Source organism: Pocillopora verrucosa, chromosome 1 (genome assembly GCF_036669915.1).
Source record: "Pocillopora verrucosa isolate sample1 chromosome 1, ASM3666991v2, whole genome shotgun sequence".
NCBI lineage: Eukaryota > Metazoa > Cnidaria > Anthozoa > Scleractinia > Pocilloporidae > Pocillopora > Pocillopora verrucosa.
In genome coordinates this window covers 26,712,002-26,732,331 of record NC_089312.1, presented here as the reverse complement: position 1 = coordinate 26,732,331, position 20,330 = coordinate 26,712,002, and the positions used below count along the sequence as shown (strand labels likewise).

At 37.6% G+C, this 20,330-nt stretch overlaps 3 protein-coding genes across 4 annotated transcripts; all 3 read right to left on the bottom strand.

Moving 5' to 3' along the window:
* Window positions 1-261: 261 nt before the first annotated feature.
* On the bottom strand, window positions 262-5,866 carry LOC136284128 (uncharacterized). 2 transcript variants are annotated; one of them, XM_066173955.1, is made up of 9 exons: window positions 5,690-5,866; window positions 4,650-4,961; window positions 4,433-4,503; window positions 4,168-4,308; window positions 3,102-3,183; window positions 2,562-2,706; window positions 1,957-2,035; window positions 1,710-1,767; window positions 262-1,623 (listed from the first exon to the last, which is right to left on the bottom strand). In XM_066173955.1, the coding sequence occupies exons 1-9, from the start codon at window positions 5,721-5,723 to the stop codon at window positions 395-397; spliced, it is 2,151 nt and encodes a 716-aa protein (XP_066030052.1). In that variant the 5' UTR covers window positions 5,724-5,866; the 3' UTR covers window positions 262-394. The 2 variants fall into 2 exon arrangements, with proteins under 2 accessions (XP_066030052.1, XP_066030057.1); XM_066173960.1 differs by having other exon boundaries at window positions 4,177-4,308.
* LOC136279022 (uncharacterized) lies at window positions 5,758-7,620 on the bottom strand. Its single transcript, XM_066162366.1, has 5 exons — window positions 7,468-7,620; window positions 7,172-7,260; window positions 6,782-6,839; window positions 5,888-6,499; window positions 5,758-5,777 (listed from the first exon to the last, which is right to left on the bottom strand). The coding sequence occupies exons 1-5, from the start codon at window positions 7,520-7,522 to the stop codon at window positions 5,758-5,760; spliced, it is 834 nt and encodes a 277-aa protein (XP_066018463.1). The 5' UTR covers window positions 7,523-7,620.
* Window positions 7,621-9,015: 1,395 nt separating this feature from the next.
* LOC131771602 (uncharacterized) lies at window positions 9,016-19,691 on the bottom strand. Its single transcript, XM_059087419.2, has 7 exons — window positions 19,150-19,691; window positions 14,792-15,155; window positions 13,988-14,350; window positions 12,915-13,140; window positions 12,078-12,181; window positions 10,988-11,156; window positions 9,016-10,633 (listed from the first exon to the last, which is right to left on the bottom strand). Exons 1-7 carry the CDS (start codon window positions 19,605-19,607, stop codon window positions 10,365-10,367), a joined length of 1,953 nt encoding a protein of 650 aa, XP_058943402.2. The 5' UTR covers window positions 19,608-19,691; the 3' UTR covers window positions 9,016-10,364.
* Between the last annotated feature and the right edge of the window lie 639 nt (window positions 19,692-20,330).

Sequence of the window (20,330 nt, the reverse complement as noted above, 5' to 3'; positions counted from 1 at the left end):
CACATTGGCGCGATTTTACTTGACCGAGTCACGCAGGAACGTGAATAAATGATGCATGCACGTGTACTCAAAGTGACACATTTTATGGTGTTTCCTACCGATCATGCCGCTGTTATGATGTACGTAAGATAACGGGAAAAGTTTGAAAAGTGGCATTTATTAGAATGATTAATAACATTACTCCGAGCAACACTGGCACTGGTTCGAACGAACAAGTTTAGAAATGATCCTACAAATCTGTGCACAATCGCCCTGCCCCCTCTTATATTTTGGAAACATGGCATAAAAGAAATATTCTGTAACCTTTCAGAGACGTCTGTAAAACGTGCCTAATTCATACCATTTCAAAACATTTGCTTGACGAAAACGTGTGAAAAAAACCAGTTGATAACTGCTACATACGCCGCCCCCTCTTCGCTGCTACTCTCCCACGGGAACTTGGTGTCTTCTTCTTGCCAGTGAGTAAGACACCTGACACCCTACTGGGTGGTGTGCAGCTTTGGTCCGTCGCGAAGCAGAAGTTCTCGTCAGTATGATCGACAAAGGCCAGATCAGGAGAGCGGTCTTTCAGCTTTCTCCGGCGTCCCCTTCCATTTCCAATCAAAGGTGAATTTGCTTCGTCAAAATTACTTTGATCCTGCAGCACACGCCTGTCATTAAATCGAGAAATGCCACGTTTTGATTCATCTACCAACTGAGGCGATAAGGACGGTACAATCTGTATAGAACTCGACCTGGGACTTTTCCTTGTCTTGCTATTTTGCAGAGTTCTTTTGCTCATCTGTGCTGTAGTAACTTCTACAGAAGCTGCTATGGAAGTCATGTCCGAGCAAATGCTTGACATTACGTCGTTGGAAGCAGGATCTGTACTTGAGCTCGAAATCGCCTCGGTGTCTTCCGTACTCTCCACCACAACAGCATTGGTAGGGTCCTGCCGACGATCCCCTTCAGGAGAGAATAAAATTCCCAGAGGAGAAAGAAGCGGTGACAGGGTGACACCAAGATCACTCAAACTTTCCTGGCTTATTGTAGTCACGGCACTCAGGAACGAGTCTTGCTGCGGGGACTTCTGCACCTCGTGAGACTTCCCTGAGAAGACACTGTCATTAGTGAAGGCAGGGACTTCTACCACAGGAATCAATCTAGTACGAGGCTCTTGGGATGAGGGCTGCTCTGGTAACTGAGGGGCTAATACAGAAGTCTCGTCGCTTTGATCCACTGTCAAAAATTGGATATGTTGTAATGGAACCGACAGGGGTAACTCTGCCACTGTTATACCCTCTTCGTAGGTATCCACAGAATCAAAGGATACAGCTTCTTCAGGACTAACAAAGGAGCATGAACGTTCTTCTGTCGGTAACGAAATCGGTGAGATTAAAATTAAAGGTGAGGTCAGCACCGTTGCTGTTTCTTCTTGGGAATTTTCACAACTTTCTTCCTCTGTTAGAGCTCTTAAGACCAAGTTGTTACAAATATCAGGAACATCGTGGCTCACGGGCGACAGCAAATTGTCTATCGTGATTCCTTGTTCTTCTTCAACTGTTGAGGTTTCTTCAGGAAAGCCTTGTAATTGAGCATTCCGTTGAGCTTCTAGTGACTGCAAAGTTGACCACAGCCCTGCATCTAAATGACAATGATTCATCATTAGTTGTGAAGTGTCCAACAAAGCATTTCCCAAGCTCCAAGTATATGAGATGAGTCGGCTTTACCTGTAACTTTCTTCTCAAGGATTCCGATGTACTTGATGGTTTCTTGTAAAATCTGCCCCTATGGTACAGATAAATTACTAATGATATGAAAGACAAACGAATTTGAGTAAGCTTTGATTGGCAGACAGAGCAGAATTATCCGCAGGTGTTTCCCCCACTTCATAACTACGGACACAGCAAACCAGCTAACACAACGGTAAAAAACATGCGAGGAACTGCTTGAAGCAAAAACGATCAGAAAACTTACTCGAGTGGAATTCCGCTGAACACACGGCACTACTTGTCTCAGATGATAAAACGCTTTCTTCAGCTCAGCATCATACCGTCTGTGAGACAACAAACATATCATAAAAATAAATTAAATGGCCACTCTGCAAGAGTGGCTTTTCAGTGCCAAAATAATCAACACGATAGAACTACTTGACGGTTGAATAGTAGACTGGTTTAATATTTCAAAGGGAAGTTTGCAGACTAAATGAATACACAAGGTGAATTCTGCACCCTGAGCTAAGCAAGGCGCCAGAACTTATCCCGGTCCACATAACGTAAAGCCATAAAGCAACAAGGAGTACTTTACTGTGAGAATATAGTGGCTTACCCAAGAACACAACGCAGCGACTCAGTCAGGTCAGACCAGCGCCTTAACTGTTACGCCACTACGCTACTACCACGACATCGGGTGAACCTAGGTTCAACTCGACGATCGGCCGGCGTCAGCAGGACTTCAGCCGGCTAAGACCAGAGTATAAACTCAGCACCATTACAACTCGCCTATGCAGAGTTTAATAGGGAACTACATAATTCGAAAGAGGTTCTTTGCTCGCTACTATACATAAGTAAATAGCAACAAACCTGTCTCTGATCTTTTTCTTTTCTTTATCTTCTCCGCGTTTACCCGTCGTGGTTGGTGTTGCTATAATTTCAACACTTTCGGTAACATTGCAGTCTAAAGAAGGCTCACTTTCTGGATTATCCCTGCATTCCGATACTATACTGACTATAGATACAAACAATTTCCTTAATTTAACTATGCGTAAGAAAGCTAGACTAAGTGGAACCGGTTTATTGTTAGCATTTCGTTAGGTATATAAGCAAGTATATAGTGAGATAAAAAAATTGAGGTTAGCCAAGCATACATGCAGACAAAAAGCAAGGTCAGGGTGATCTGGAGCAGACCTCAAGTAAACCTTGAATCAGATGGGGCGCAAAGAAAACAACAGTCCTTGGAATCCATGTTTATAATGCATTCTTCAAATATAACACTTAAAAGGGATTAATTAAAACTGATCAATTAAAAAGGGTTGATAAATGACATTTGGTAGAATTTGGGGAGGTAACAGCTTGCAACGGGATGAGGAAAGAAAGGTTCAGTGGAATCATCAGGTCGCCTACCAGTTGTCTGGAGGTCTATCTCCTCTGCAGATGTTAAACGGGTATCCAGGTCCCTCGTTATTTGAAGGCTGCTGCCTTGATTCTGCAAAAGAAAAAGCATAAACTCAAGTAAATGTTATCACTTTCTCATTGATAGAGGCGTAACAATGTTCCGCCACAGCATAGTTAGTAGGGGAGACCTCCTCTACTAACTATGGCCACAGTTACCCGATGTACACTACAAAATTTCTGCCAATTCCTGAAAATATCTCATTGGTGATGTAAAGTGATTCAAGATTGCAGTATGTCTGCTTTCCCACATATATGCTGTAATTAGTTTAGAATCGAAAACTCCCTTCCTTTCCACGCCCGTGACAATTTCTATTTCTTCACCAAGCTCAAAATTTACCTTCTTTTTTGTTCTTATTGCACGCACGACGCTTTCGAGACTGCTGATCTTAGCCGTATGCAGGACACGTGTTAGATACGAACCTAGCAATGGCTTAGCTCAGTGGTAGGTTTACAGTCATCTCGCACGAAGTCGTATGTCCCGAAACCTGTTTTAACATATGACGAAAAATGGGCGACATGACTCGTGATTTCAGGCGACTTAACTCCAGTTTCGGGCGAGAAGACTTAGAGCGACTTGACCAGTTATCCAGACTGGTAGAGCATCAGAGCATACTATCCGAGGGTCTGAGCTTCGTTATTCCTCATGACAATACACAATTTTTTCTTTGTCCTAAGCATGTGACAGGACGAAAGAAAGTCTTTCTCGTACAAACCGAGCGGATGCAAATTTGAACTTAATTTCTGACGTGATTACCCGATTTTTGTCATGCTTAACGCACTTTGAACGTACATATCAGTTGTCTTTGCCTTCTCGTGACACATGTTTCTTTCCTTGACTTTTAATGGCTGTTGTGGTTACTTTGCTTTTGGTTTCACGATATACGATCGAAAGACTCTATAAGAAATTAAATGCTTCAAAAAGATATGCTCTCTTCTGTAGATCAGGCGGAAATGTCAGCATGCAAAACTCACAAGCATCAAATACTTCGTTGCCCAATAAGAACAAAATCTTCACCGTTCTTACAGTCTGAGGAACGTTCATCTCATAAGGTGCTTTGATCTTTATGCAGGTAAGTGGGGACTTCTCCATTTGTGGAACTATTGCCTCTTGACCAGGTGAAGTTGAAACTTCAGAGAACCGTGGCGCCAGTGACCTCTAGAAACACACAACAATTAGCTTGTAAAATTTAATTCGAACCAGGGCCTGATTGTAGATAACTAATTTGTGCAACTATCTCCAGGTTAGTGTTAGTTTTTCATAAATATTTAAGGTAAATCACCTTTGAGGTTCTTTCTGAGCCAGAGCCTTCTTTACTCTTCAATAGTCTTCTGAAACCTTGAGGCGGTAGACCTAAAATAAATTTTTTTTAAAAAAACACAATAGATGCTTTACCCATGTAATGGTACTTTCCATAACTTAAAAGTAGAAAAACGACTAAGAAAAGATAGGGTTTAGGTGTTTCTTCGGTGAGGAAAACTCACACCATCTTTCTGTACCTTGCAGATAAATAGGTTGGTGATTTTCTTCTCCTGTGGGAGTTGTCAAACTGTCCTTGTACGTTGACAACCCCTTGGAGTGTCTGTCGTTTCCTTGAGCAATAACATACTGTTGCTTTCTGCCTTGCAATGGTTGGATTGGAGTGGATGTAGTTGAGACAGTGATTATGGGAGAGGATGTACTGCCTTCATGAGGGCTTGGTGACACTCGCAAGATAGTTGAAGGTAAGGCTGTTCTAACTGGCTTTAGAGGGTGTGGGTTCCACTGCATTGAATGATGCTCAAACTCTGTATTCTGTAAGGGGGTGCCTCCTTATAAGAACAATTACAAAATTGATTTGTCACTCTAATTTTATCAGTTCATAGCACATAGACTCCTAAACAAAACCCTAAAGGTACAAGGAAGTTTTTTAGACTGTTACCTTTCGGTTTCATTTTATGGAAATACATACCACCCTCCTAGGGCATGACCTATTCATGTTTGTGATAGACTGATCGAAACAATGGGACTATATTGAAATGTAAACATTACAACACTAATTGGCTTAAAACAATCATCAAAACATCCTAAAAGACAGAAAGAACATAAAGAGACTGAATTCATGTAAAAAGGTGAGGAAAAATTGCAGTGTGTATATAACAAGTTTAATTTTCTTTCAGGAAAAATAGGCAATTCACATAAAAATGAAGAAGGAAAAGTTCTCTATCATCAAGCAATTGGAGCCTTTTAACTTATTTACTTCAGAATGGCTAATTCCCCCCTCAAGTCTTGCTTTTGAGATGTAATTTAGCCAGTTTTTATAAGGAAATGTTTCTATGGTTTTTAAAAAACAACAACAACAACAACAATGACAACACATGAAAACAGTCCATACAACAAGAACATGGAAGGCTAAAAAAAAACCTAGAGTAAAAAAAGGGCCTGAGGGTGAATTTTAAGCTGACAAAGGTTAAATTTAAGCTAAAAGGTGACACGAAATGAAAGAAAACATCAATTAAATGAAGTAATAAAACCAATTTTATAGGACTTTTTTTAATACCTTCAGGTGCAATTGTACGTTCTGTTACTACCATATGAGTTTTGGATGGTACAAAGTCAACATCTTCTTCATGTTGTTCTTGCTGCGTCTGAAGGCATTTGAGTGGGGCACAATTTTCATAATACAGTGGAGCTGGAACCACCAGCACATAACAGGAAACTTTTTCATTAGGACATGGTTTGGGTGCAATAGGAACACCTTGACTGTTCCCAGGCATAAAGAAAGCAGAGTGTAAGATTTTGTTGGGTATAACCACTCCAGCACTTGGTGAGGAATAGCATTGATCTGCATCTCCATATTCACAGTAACTGGAAGTGTCATTGGTGTTGAGTTTAGGACGTATTGTAGCTGGTCTCTTTTGGCTGATTTTGCAAAACATTGGGATAGATGATAAGAATGCCTCTGGAGAAAAAGCTTCTGCTGGAACATTAGGGAAAGTCTCTCTCACATCTCTTTTCACTCTGTATTGTTCATTGAAAGCATGAGCAGAATCATTCATGGTTTGCATAAAGCTGTCATCGCAAGATTCATCATCAATCACTGCAGTGCTAAAATTTTCTTGGTTCAATGTGAAGGAACAATCATTACCCCTTTCCTCTTCACTGTTATAATTTAAGAGCTGGTATTCAGCAGAAATGGCATCATTGTTATCCAGTTCTTCCTTGTTTGAGAAGAATCCAGATTTTGGTGACAAAGTTTGCTCCTGTAACTGTTGCACTGGTATGTCACTGTTTGTCACTGGAACTAGAGCAGCCATGGGTGACGGCATTGATAAAGTCAAAACTGACTTACTACAAGGTACACTGTGATCTTTGAAATAATCAGTGAGAAAGGATAAAATCTGTTAAGGCCTTCACACAATTTTTAGTTACTTTAATTGGTTTCTTTTTGCAAGGCTATGTAAGTAAACTTTTAATAATAATAATAATAATAATAATAATAATAATAATAACAATAATAGTTAAAATAATAATATATTTTCTTTATAGAGTAAAACACATAACAGTGAACAAACTGATAAACCAGTGGCCCTCATAAGCTTGCACATAAACACACACACACCAATATATTTCTATTGACAAGACATTGTACCTGAGACCCCTTGACTTGACTGATTGGCAGGGAATAAAAATCCAGCACCTGCGAGACTCTAAAGATAGCAATAGTGAAAAACAAGATTCATTTTTTCTCCTAGATGTGACATTGAAGCAATTTTATTATAACTTGTTACTGGAACAGAGAAGATCAAAGAAATTAAAATATCGCCGTAAACAAAATAATAAACCTTTTCCTCTTTTTTAACGTCATTTTTTTCTTTTTCATTTTCATCAGAGTTTAACTCACATTGCTGGCGGGAAATTCGGTTATGATATGTTGAGCTGTGTAGGACATCGCGCTTTATCGTTTAAAAATCGTTTTAATTAAGTTAAATGTTCTAAGTTACATCGTTAACAAAGTTTGAATCCTAGATACAAAACTTACCGTGTCTGCATCAGAAACGTGTTCAGCAGAACAAATTATAACCTGATCTGAATTTTGGAATGCAGTGAAATTTGTCAAAGTAAGGTCCCCTACAACGATAAATATTAAGATGCTTGAGTAAGGGAATTACTGAAAAAGATTAGCAAAGAATGTAAATCTTTAATAAAGTGAAGCGTGTGACTGTTTCAACTGTTCAGTGGTTTTGGCCATCGATCAAAATCACCTCGTACACTAGTTAGTAACAATCGAGTATTTGTCTAGATAGAGAGCACAACCATCTTTGAGGGAAAACTCACCTTCAGGCGGTTCTTTGTCAGTCGGAGCGCGGATAGATAGTTGAAACTCTTCCATTCTCGAGGAAACACTTAAGGCAAACACAACCTACAAAGTTATTTTCAAATTGTGTAGATCAAGGTTTTAAATCAGTTTCCTCATATTGTGCTTAAGTCACCTTTATTTCCAGCCAACAAAAAGCGGTAAAGGGCTTATCGGCCGTTCTTAAAGAAGGTAATTTCTCATTTTTATGATTCAATAGTCATCTTGGACGCAAAACATCTAACCACTAGGCAAATTAATATTGTCGATAGACTCAACCTACAGGATGGCTAGTTCTGGCCGCCAAAATAATTAACCACGTGACCTAGCGCCTCGTATCTATGCTCTAGACATAGTATGTTTGGAACGGATTCGTAGACTGTGGACGATGGATCATGTTCCTCAGATCGCTTCACATCTACAAGGCTTTAGTAAAGAGTGAGACTCGGTGCTACTCAACAGTCAAGCAGGAAGACCGAGTTCAGAACGAGAAAAGTGTATCTAATGCGAAAAAAGGTAAGTGTGAAGCAGGGCCAATAAGTAGTCCTAAAATTTGCTATGGACTGTGTGCCTAGGAGCAAGAAATGCAATCAGACTTTGTTTTCATCGTGTTCCACCACCAGTTAGATGTTTGCAGCTGTTTTGATGAATACAGCTGTCTATGAGCACATAAATCCATGGTCGAAAAAGGTAAATACTGGTACATAGTCACAATGAGTTTTTACTTTTGCATCTGATGTCTATTGAGAGGATGCAATGTAGAGGATTAACATTTGGGTGCATGCTGGAGGGAAAAAACAGTGCAATACTGGATTAGGCTCTATTAATCCATTGAAAATATAAAAAGATTGTGCAAAGTGCAAATTCTTTCTCCTGCACTCCTCTGTCATGATCAGGTAACTTTTGTACTCCAATTTTGGCACTAAGATTGCGACCAAGGAACAATTCTACTTGCACACTTAAAGTCACCCCTAATTACATAGAATTACATTCTATGTATGCCTCTCAAAGAAATAATTATCAATTCTACATGACTGTATGCTACATTGAAAACCACTAACAGCTCCCCTTATCATTCAGGTTCCTTCACTTCAAGGAAGAGCTTGAAAGGATGAATTGAGGCTGGCAATAGAAGATAAGATAAAAGGAATGGACTGGGAATAACAAACAAAAAACAGGAATAGATATTTGGTTCTGAGTAAAAATTTGCTGTGGAATGAGTTCAGCAGAAATTTGGGCGGCAACTCTACCCCATCGTGGGATGGGGTAGATTTCTGGCCCTCACACCAACCTTCCAGGACACTCTCCCAGTTTCATTTGGGAGCATTCCACAAATTTCTTTGTCTCTTAATTCCACATAGACTATAAGGATAACGCAAACAACAAATACAGGGCTGACAATCATACTATCTTGTCTAATAAAGTAGGGGGAAGTTGGAACTGAAAGGGGATGTAGTGTCTTCATTAGCATCAAATCTACTTACCCAAGAAATTACCCCTTGACTAGCATCAACATTAACTTCCTAAACTTTTCATCCACAATTTAATCACATAAAGTTGCTGACTGACTCACATTGAGCCACCACCTTACACATTATTTACTTAAAGGAAAACATTGTTTCCTTGAAGTTGATGTTTTAATAATAATGAACATCAACAGCTCAGCAATAAATAAAAATACCTTACCCACACATTTTTAAATCTTACTCCTCTAACTACTACAAGGTGTTAAAAAATGGATGGACATAGACACTTACCACTTATACCTAGCTTAAATTATGTTAGCTTATAGCTATTCCACAGTTAAATAAGTCTGCATATTGTATGAAAGAATAGATTTTACACTTTAGAGTCAGTGAGAAGAGTTCCCATTCCCACTTCAATGTGACTATGCATTTATCAATACATGTTTAAGAAACTTCAAGTGCACAGGTGCTAAACAAAATGTAAATAATTACATGAATGCTTAGATAGAATGCCTTCTTTGTAACAAATGCATTTCGTACATATGCATTCTGTACTAGTATCATACAACGTCTAGTGAATATGTTGTACATGTATCTGGTCACAAAGGAAAACAATAGAGAGCACATTATTTCTCTCATCAGCTTATTTTATCCCTTTCACTCCCAAGAGCAACAAAAAAATGCATTTTTCATATTACAGCAGAAAGGTGATAGAGATCGAAGCCTGAAAATATAAGCTATAGGATATTGTTAGATTGATGACCAAAATACCCTATGCTAAAACTTTAAGAAATTTATGACACATACAGAGGCAGAATTGATATTCTGTTCAACTTTGTGAGTTAAAGGATTAAGGGATTGGCTATATGTTTGGGTTGCACATAGATCCATAGATTCCACATAGATTCCCCAACAACTGATTAGGTGGATCTTTAAAAAAGTTTTTTACTTCCTCAGTTATTGTAACTTAAAAAATTAATAAAACATGGCTAACACTATTGATTCTGCCAGAATCTTACAATTCAGAGAAGCTTCTTAAACAATCCATTTTTTAAAACTGAGATCAACTGTGGCTTCCTCACTTTTGCTGTAACTCATATCACTCCCTTTCGCACTGTACTGTACCTGATATTCTAAAATGATGAAACCAGACTTGAGAGGCAGAAAACCCATAACAGCTTTAGATGCTTACTCTACATTCATTGGACCAATGTAAATTATGCTCATTATTAACACAAATGGAACAAAACATTTTAGCACAATGGAGTAATACAAAAGGGGTTATACTGTAAACAACATTGGACCAATGTAAATTATGCTCATTATTAACACAAATGGAACAAAACATTTTAGCATAATGGAGTAATACAAAAGGGGTTATACTGTAAACAACTAACTGAACACAACTACAGCTATGCCTGACGCTGATACTGGAACAAGCTTGTTCCACGACGCTTCATGATCACATGTGCAACAACCAAGCCTCCAAATATTCCAACTACGAGCATGAGGATAGAAATTCCAGCTGCTGCACCACTTGACACACCCTTTGTTTTGACTTCACTTTTATCCCCTGGACCTGGTTTGCCTGTGGGTTTCTCTGTTGGTCTGGGTGGAGCAGGAGGAGGCGTTGCTGGCACCAGGCCTTCTCTGAATGAAGACTTCTCAGCAGGTATGGCTTCTGTCAAGACATAACAGTCAACAGTTACTGGTAAGTGTTAAAGCTGCTAAAAAAATTAACTTTTACCAATAAATGTATCTTCTAGGGATTGTTGGATGTATATTGGTTAGTTTCAATTCCTGGACTTTGGAACTACACACTACTTTGAAAAGTGTAGCTCCCATGCAAGTGGTGAAATTGGGCTGCTGATAACCAGTCAAAAACAATAAATTTCTTGTAGTTCTCGTTAATCAAAACTCACCTTCATAGTATGTCAACTAAGGCTTGAAATATTTTTCTCCACTCTGTCATATGAATTTACTACATGTATTTGCTGTGAAAAATATAACATGAAAAAAAGCTATTCTAACTTACTGGTTTGGAAGTTAACTTTGAATGCTCCACTCTGAACTGTTTTCTTTAAGGCACCCACTGCATCCTTGAGACCATTTTCAGGATATATTGTAACCTCTGCATCAACAACAGGCTTTGTTTTGTTCAGCAAAATGAAAGCAACAGTCATTTGACCCTCATTGTCCATTAACTGAAAATTGACAGCATATTAAACAATTATTGGATGAGGTTTTTGTGATATCCAGAATAATCAAGGTTGAGATAGGGGTTATCAGCCGAACACCACGTGTCATGGGTAGTCATGTCATGTATGACTGTGGTGCATGATTTCTAAGGGTATCATGTCAAGTTGGTGCACTTTGTGTTGCCTGTTGATATGTATATTTTTACATGTTTAGAAATAAATTACCAGTTCAACTTACTGTTGCAACCTTTTCTTTTTTTGTTCAATGTGTAACAAAACAATCATCAGATTCTGTTTTTTTTTATATATATCTAGAATAATCAATGTCTTGGTAAGGGTAATCAGACTAAGCTGAAGGTTGAGGCAGATTAACCCTACCTTGACCTTGATTATTCTGGATATCACAAAAACCGCATCCAATAATTGTTTATTAAAATGTCAAATTCTAAATAAATTATTTCTCATCGTCAATATGACTCTAACTTATACCAGTTTTGGTGGCACCAGCTCTCAACATGATAAAGGTTGCTGATTTTTGCAAATTCGTTTTAGACTACATTAATCCAAAATCCAGTGTAACTAACATCCATATATACCATACAGGTGAATAAAGACTTTTGGGCATGCTGATCGGCTAGTTAAAAAGAATTTAGCTGAAAGTACTTTTCACCTCCAAGCAGCCTAAGAGAAGAAATTGATTTTGGTTCCTGTGAAGCATGCATTTACTAAAAACAATTACATTCATCGCAGTGTTGAACTGTTGAACTGAACTGAAAGTGCTGGATACTTGTATCTTGTGGCTTTGTGGCTTGGAAGATAGCCACCACTGTTCACCTCCACTTCAGTGAATAAACAATTAATATTAGCACTGTCATCAATGCTCTTATCGTCCATATACACTTTTAAGTAAAAATTAAAATCATTTACCCTCATTCCATTTACTCTGACAATTGTCACATTTGCTGCTTCACTGATAGTCTTGCTGAGAGATAACTTGAACTCCCTTGAGGCAGCATATTTTGCATAATTACCTAAAAGAGTCAGAGAGTTGATATTTAATCGATCAACAGTAAATTACAAAACTACTATCCCACAATGTCTTTAACATATATTATTTCGCTGCCCCAGACTAAACTTAGGAAGTAAATTTTTTTCCTCCGTTTTCAAGTTGTAGGTACCATGCATTTCAGAGATGTGCATATTTTCTAACATACTTTGCCTTCCATTTGGACCCTCCAAAAGTGTCCTCTTGATTAGTAAGGAATGTGAAAATGCATTGTCCAACAGTTGCTTACATTTAAACTATGCGTTGCACCCACAATGCATTTTTTCATGAATGCTGTATAGTAATACAGAGTTTATTACATAGATGAAGGGGAAAACATTGAAAAGTGACATCAAAACCAAATTTTCTTGGCATGATGGGTTACCAGAATTTCTCTGTGGTAAGGTGCTAATTACTTTGAGTACTTTGAGCTCTACAAGCTCAGCCATACAAGACAGGAAGTGGTCCACCTTAAGTGATGTTTTCTGCCTGCCTATTCTCCAACGAGCATCTCCTCATAACAAAACTAAATGAAACCCCTAATAATTGATAATAAAAACACTACCGTTATATTCAGTTATAATAATGATAGAAATAATAATAATAATGCCAATGATAATGCTGATTGGGCTTGCCAAAACTATTAACAGGCGTAAAAACAGTATTAAGAATCAGTGGGATGTCCACAAGAAAAAGACAATTATTGCTATTTCTCTGACCTTTAAGGTTAAACTGAACATAGCGTTGCTCATCCCATTTGAAGCAAGGTTTAATGTCAAAGGCTGTTGTCTCCGCAGCCTTAGTATCAAAATTGAACATGTTAAACATCAAGTGATGTCCATCTGATGTGTACATGTCGAGGCGCACAGGGACCTGGGTTTGGTTGGTCTGTGAACCTGCCATGAATATCCACTTTGGTTTTGAGAAGGAATACTCAAAGATAGCCTATAAATGAACACAAAAGCACAAAGTGGAAAAAAATCATTGTAATTAAAATAAGGAAGAAGTACTTCTTCAGCTTAACACCAGCACACAACATAATTTAATTTCTTTTGACTAATAATTTCTGGCTACTTCAAACAGAAAATGTAACTATTCTTCCCTAAACAGTTGAATAACTAAATGCAGACCACCCTTGATTTAAATCTTAAAGAGACCAAAGAGGGTTGTGACTATTTATAACAGTAAGAAACAATTACTGTTGATAATACAAAGGAATTGAGTCATGGAAGATATCTAGATTAAAAGTCTGCACTGTAAGAGTGAGTCTGTCTGATTTTTTTTCTCCCTGAGTGGAGTCCAATTCAGTCTCTAATCATACAAGTGATTAACAAGATCAGATGACTGTGAAGCACAAGTCTGATTTGTTAATTACAAGTATGATTACCAACAGAATTGGACAACACAAAGTCCTGTTACAAATTAATCACAACTATGACAAATTTTGAGAAAGAAACTAGACAATGGTTATAATAAGTTTTAGTAGATGTACATAGAACAGTATGGAGAATATGAATACTGATGTTAGGGTGTAAAGGGCTAAAAGAACTTACTAGCGGGTGAAGGACTATCAAAATTGAAATTGGAAATTGGTTAGACTAAATAAGAAAGTATGAACTCCCTCCATCGTAGAATACAGTTTTGTACATATAAAACAATATTGTATTAAAAGTTTTATTGAAATAAATCAACTAGCAAGTTTTTGCTGTCATTAATTGGAATTGTATGCAGCTATGATTTTGTTACAAATGGTACTGCATAACTTTCAAAAATTGTGTTGTATAATGATCACCTCAGTCGACTCATTTGAAGTCCTGTTTTTGATCATGCCCTTTCCAACCCAGATGTCTACATCAATTCCACGCACAGTAGAAGAACCCTTGTAAATAAGGGGAGATGACCCATTTCTTTGAGGTGTGTTAAATAACTGATGAGTTGTCTTCATGCGAATGTGGTGGTGTCCGTCACGATACACATCCCAACTTCGTGTCAAAGAAGACAGAGCAGATATGTTGCACACTGGCCCAGTCTTGCCAGTTGATATATTGTAAGAAATTCCTGTGTTGAAATCATGGATTGTTACAACTTGACCATGGCTACTAAACCAGTTTGGGTACTTCACCAAGAACAGTTTTTTCTCAAGGTCATAAATTTCCTGTTAAATAAAAGAAAATGTCTATTATACTTGTGTCAGAAGTGTTAAATATGAAGTTTTGCTCTACCTTCATAACTTCCATAAAATTGTGTGAATCCAATTCCTTGATTTTTAGACTGAGTACATCCCACCATACCATCTTGCAGATTAAGACCGGTGCTTTTATAAATTAAAATATTTCCACAATCCGGAAATAGAGACCTGTTAGCACAATTTGAAGAGCAAATAATTCTAGAAACTTGATTCTCATCAGCAAGAGTACAAAAAAGACATAATTTGTGGTAATCAACAAAACCACAGAACAAACATTGAACAAAAAAATTAATACAAAATGAATTAAATAAATGATTGAATTAATATAATGTTACATATTAATTATTGGTCGTAAACATTTTCAATTAATAATAGAGTAGATGAGTTAATACACATTAATGTCCATACCTGCAAATTTGAATCAACAAAGAAAGTTCTGTTTCTCCGGGTGCCTCTCAAAACCATTTCTAAGTTCACACTAAACGCTGAAGGAACTTTAGGGACAGTCTTGTTTAAACCTTTAAGTCCTGCACAGAAATATCCACTGGGAAGCTGAAATTCAGATGGGTTTGGGGAACCAGGTCGGAAATTGAAAAAGTCATAAACATGATAAAAATCATGTGGGGCACCACCCCTGACAGATGTACCATTAATGACAGCCCGCACCACTGTTGCATTGGGCCAACTTGTTTTCCAACCTGGCACTGAAAAATAATAGTCCAAGTAATATGAACTATTACCATGCACAACACAAGCCCTCCAATGATTGCATCTGAAAAGACAAGTTAGATAAAGCAAAATTCAATAAAGCAGCACTCCAAGCCGTAAGTAATTCATTTGAAAAATTCATTACCTTCCCACTAACTACATGTAGGTATATTATTGAAAAGAAACACCAGAAGGCAGCAAGCCAAATCTAATGGCTACCTCATGTAACCATAACCCCCTGAGAAAGCTAACCTTGACACAAACAATCTCAAAAACAAAAATAACCTTAATCCTAACCCTACTCAAAGAAATACAGTCTCAAATCTTTACACCCTAATATGCATATTCTCCATACTGTTCTTTACACATTTCTTAAGGTGCTGACAAGGAGAATTTAATCAGAAAATAATTTAACTTGATTTATAGAAACATAGGTAGCTACCCACGCAAGAGTTAATTGTTTTGGGTGAGTAGGTTGAAATTGGACACCAAGTACAGCTCTTTAACTGATGTTTGCATTTTTGTAAAAGAAACAGAGCATTTACTTTTAAAAGATTCCAAGACAAATGAAATTATTGTTCAATGGACTGCAAAAAGAATAAACCTTCTAATTTATCTGAAATAACCTCAGACACATGTATTTTAATTGTCTATTGCTACTGGTGTCTAAATAAAAAAATTAAAGTGCATCAGTACCATGCATCCTGTAGTCTCCTTAACAGCTGTTGTTTGGTCTTGTCATGCAACACTCTATTGCCCTGTTGCGTAACAAGACCAAACAACAACCTTGCAGGCTAAGACTATGCATAGTGCCGTTCCTTCATAAAGAAAAATCAAAATTATTCAGTCACAGCTAGTTGCCTAAAAAACATTTTCAATATAATTTTGTAGTGGAAAGCAAACCAAAACTTTATTTCATCTGCAATAGCCTCTAACCAGGACTCAATGGAGATTACCACTACCACTTCTCATAGGTGAATATTATAGTAATTAATTTAATAACCCATTGACACCTGAACCGCCCGTAACCGCCTGTGCCGCGTGGGGGACTTGCGCGAGAGACGCTTTCCACCCCTATCTCCCCTACTAAGCAGAATTTTGTCTCCAAACTTTCTCTGTTGTTAGAGGATCTATGTACCAATCAGAATCCGTGTTTTGCGCAGTTATTTCGATTACTTTAGGGGGTAGTACAGAGGCGACATTTTATGCGTTCACAAGAAATGATCAAATATGAAAAGATGGCGTACGCGCGGCCGACTCTCAATATTTTCAAGTCGGATTTTCTGTTTCTTTCCGACCATTTTAGACCTCCTGGAACACAAAATGAAAAGAAAAAATACTATAGAGTAATCTGCTTGAAAAATAATGGACATCAAGGTCTTAAAAGCGACAGAATAAGCTTTCGAGTCGACAATACTCCAAAGTGATGCGAATTAGGGCCGTAAAGTGAACACCAAACTATCGGACTTCAAGCGAGGCCTAGGGACATTATGCAGATTCCAAGGCACGGTAAATATCATGTTTGAGTAATGAGACGTCCAAAAGTATTTGATAGAAGATTTTGTGTTAAAACGTAGAACTTTTAGTATTTTCAACATAACGCTGCGCAATATTCTTGCCGTGAAGTCAAGTAGACATCGATCTATGCATGATGAATTCTACTTCGTGGGTTTCGCACACGTAAGAAATTCGTACGTTTTTCGGTTCTAACAGAAAATCAAGAACTGTTTTGAATAAAGCTTTCTTCCCGAAACGTTCCTTGGTCAGTTTCGTCTTTCTTCTTATTTATAAATTTGCATATTCACTTTGAAATCCGATCTGCATACTTGTTTGCACACGTGCGCAAAAATTTACTGATTTTTATCTTTTATCTTGATTTTAGAGTAAAAACTCAATATGCATCTATCGCTTTTTTCGTGGAAAGCAAGTTATTTAAATGGTGTTCTTTCACTTGAACTTGTTTTTGGGAAAAGATGACTTATAAAACTTGACTGCGCATTGTGTTTACTTTCCGGTTTCTCCAAAATGTTAACTTTTGGATAGACACGTGTTACACGTAGGTGTCAATGTGTAGGGAGGGAAAATTTTAGGACTTTGACAACCAACCGCTTATTACAGGGTGACTGCTTGATATGCTGCCACTTAATACAGGTTCAATTTTAACTAGTTGAACTTTCAAAATTAATGTGATGAAAAATTAAATGCAACATATATTCTGCTCACTGACTGAAATGTTGTGACCACTGCATAACATTTACTGAAGTGAAGCATGAAATAACTCGTGTCTCGGAGAAGAAGCAAACTACTGTGGCACTGTAACTAAAATCAAAATGCTTCAACAAGTACACTGTATCAGTATGATGGTAACTTCAGGTATCACAGATATAATTGCATGCAAAAATTTATCAAACACACAAAAAAAATTATGTGAGCCCTTCTACTTTTTGCTCCTGTAAATAACTTGAAATTTATGCAAAAACCAAATTTTATCTATTTCTGAAAGCTGCCATTTAGAAAGATGGCAACTTGCTCATGACCAAAATATAGTAAACATCGCAACATAACATTTAACCTTTTCACTCTTGTGTGTGACTTAAAAATAATATCTGCTCACCATGTCAATGTATTTCAGGCAGAAATGTGGCGAGAGAATAGAAAATAATCAAAAAGGAGATACTGTTTGATTTAACTTTGTACTCTTGTTTGAGCAAACAATACAATATCCCATCCACACCAGCAAAACATGCTTAGTTAATTGGGTTAAACTGAATGAAAATCAGAAGCAGAGACCTGAAAAATTTTAATTTCAATGGGATTCAAACATGAGTCACTAAGACCCCATTTATATGATCTTGGGTACCCAAGACAAACTTCCCCCTGAGACAACTTTACAGAGTATTTATATGAAATTTGACACATACACCTGCTGACTCTTGTTTGGCCAAGTTACATAATCAACAAAATGATGAACCACAGGTAAAAAAATAGCTGTAAACATCCCAGTCTTACCATGTGCATGCATTTTCTGTTCGAGTTGTCTTGCACCTTGGCCCAACACCCCCCCCTCCCTCCCCCTCCTGAGTTGTCTTGCCTAACCAAGAGGAGTTTACAACCTCATGTAAATGTTTGGCTGAATTTTGTAAAGAAGTAAGTAATAAGTTAACTCACCCAGGGTAACTCAGGGGGAGGGTTGTCTTGGTTACCCCCTTTACATGGGGCCTGACTTGTATTTCAATGTGCATAAATTTAAAGTCAGCAATGGTTTAAGCAGCTTCTCTGCAGACAACAGGTTTAAACAATGTTTAACAAAACAGGTTCTAAACAAGTTAAAACATCACTGTGAATGGGGTATAAAATTGTCTGACAGTACAGATAATTAATACTCATATCTTCAGGGCGAAAGGGGTGAAAACACACCAAAAAAAGCAGATGTCACTTATTTTTATAAATGAATCATTAATTATTTCTGCTTGGGTGAAGAAAAATCATCTAGTTGCAATTATAGTATAACCTTGATAATGCTGAATCATTTTCGGTTGGTAATGAAAACACTAGTGAATGGGTTGCTTTCTAAATGTCACTGATGCATGAATTTCACGTGACTTTCTTGAGTACTGGATCAACGACATACTAATGTAAAACACTTGCACAGCTAAAACACATGGCTCACATATCAGTGAACACAAATCCTGTCTCGACTAAAGAAAAATAATAGAATGAAAAAGAAAATCCAAAAATGCTTAAGTAACTTTGGAAGCTAGCCACTTTCGTATCGAATCGCTCTAAAACATGTACAGAATCCTCTTCCACGCATGGCTGCTTTTACTGTGTCTCATCCTTAAGTACGCTGCAAATAAAGTCTAATATTACGAGCACCTGTCCATCCATAATCTCCTTCTTAACTGAAGTTAACTTCAAAAAAACTAACGTATTGAAACTGACACACATAGCATGAGACGTGATTCGAAAGCGAAAATACCTTTCAATTTCATTTTAAGCTCTATGTTGCAAGGCTATAGGAGACCGTTTACTTCAACAAAATATTTCTATGCACTTACCTGATTCCTCGAATGGACACAACACCCATGTAGGTTTCGTTAAACCTTTTTGCAAAATGAAACAATTGTGAGACGCTTTCGATGTGCGAGTTGTTGTTTCCGAAGAAATTAAAATGACGTGGTCCTACGTATATAGAAGAGACGAAACAGTTTTGCGCACTCATATCCAAATCGATTCTCTCGTCTAAACTGTAGTCGTAGATAGAGCGGGTTGTCTTTCCATCTTTTGTTCGCTGCAAGCTACCCTTGTTCGCGGCTAGGTCATAGAATTCCTTGTAAATGGCAGTGTAGTTCTTGTTGACGATGGTTACCTCTACAGAGGTCGAGAAGGCCGTTGGAAAGGTAGGCAGTTCTGGGCTAGATACGTTCCGTTCACTTGCCTGCTGGCAAATGGGAACATAGTTCCCAAAAGAAGCTTGCAAGCCTGCTAGAAAGCAAAAAATGAACCAGCTCAACATTTCGAAAGTCTACGAATGCTGTAAAATGCACGAGGGCCTTGATCAAAGCGCGATACGCGAAACAAGTCTGAAGGCTGTGCGTGCTCTGATTGGCTGATCAGAATCAATGGAAACCTCTTTCAGCTGCTATCGATTCACTCAACGGACGGTCTTCTAAATACGCACCTGTAACTAAACGTGACGGTATGAGTTATTTTTCTCTTTATTAGGTGGCATTGAAAATTAGTGAAATATTAATCTAAAGAAATGTTGATTAAAGTTAATTTTCTTATTTAATTTTCCTAGAGAAAGGAAAGTTAGTGCAGACTACCTTTTCAGCTGAGACATTTGAAAACAGAGGCGAAATCTGCGAAACGCCGTTGTCTATTTAAAAGTATTAGCATACATGCGATATTACTATGGTTTATAGTCTGAGGATTAAAAAGAAAAATGTTTATTTCTTATTCGCTGTTCTTACAAAGCGGGGTTTTCCTCACTGTTTTTTTTTAATCTAATTAAATACTAGCTTTCTGCTCTCTCTCCAGCTGAAACGAATTCCTTTTTCAAAATCTACCGGTGATCTATCACGAATACTGCCAAACTGATAAATTGTTTAACATAGTTTCAGTTATATTTAAAATGGAGTGAAAACATGTCTTCAGTTGAACGATCAATTAGATCTCTCGTTCTCCAACTCTGTGTGATGGTTGATTCGAGCTTCTTCCTTGACCACCAAAATTAGTT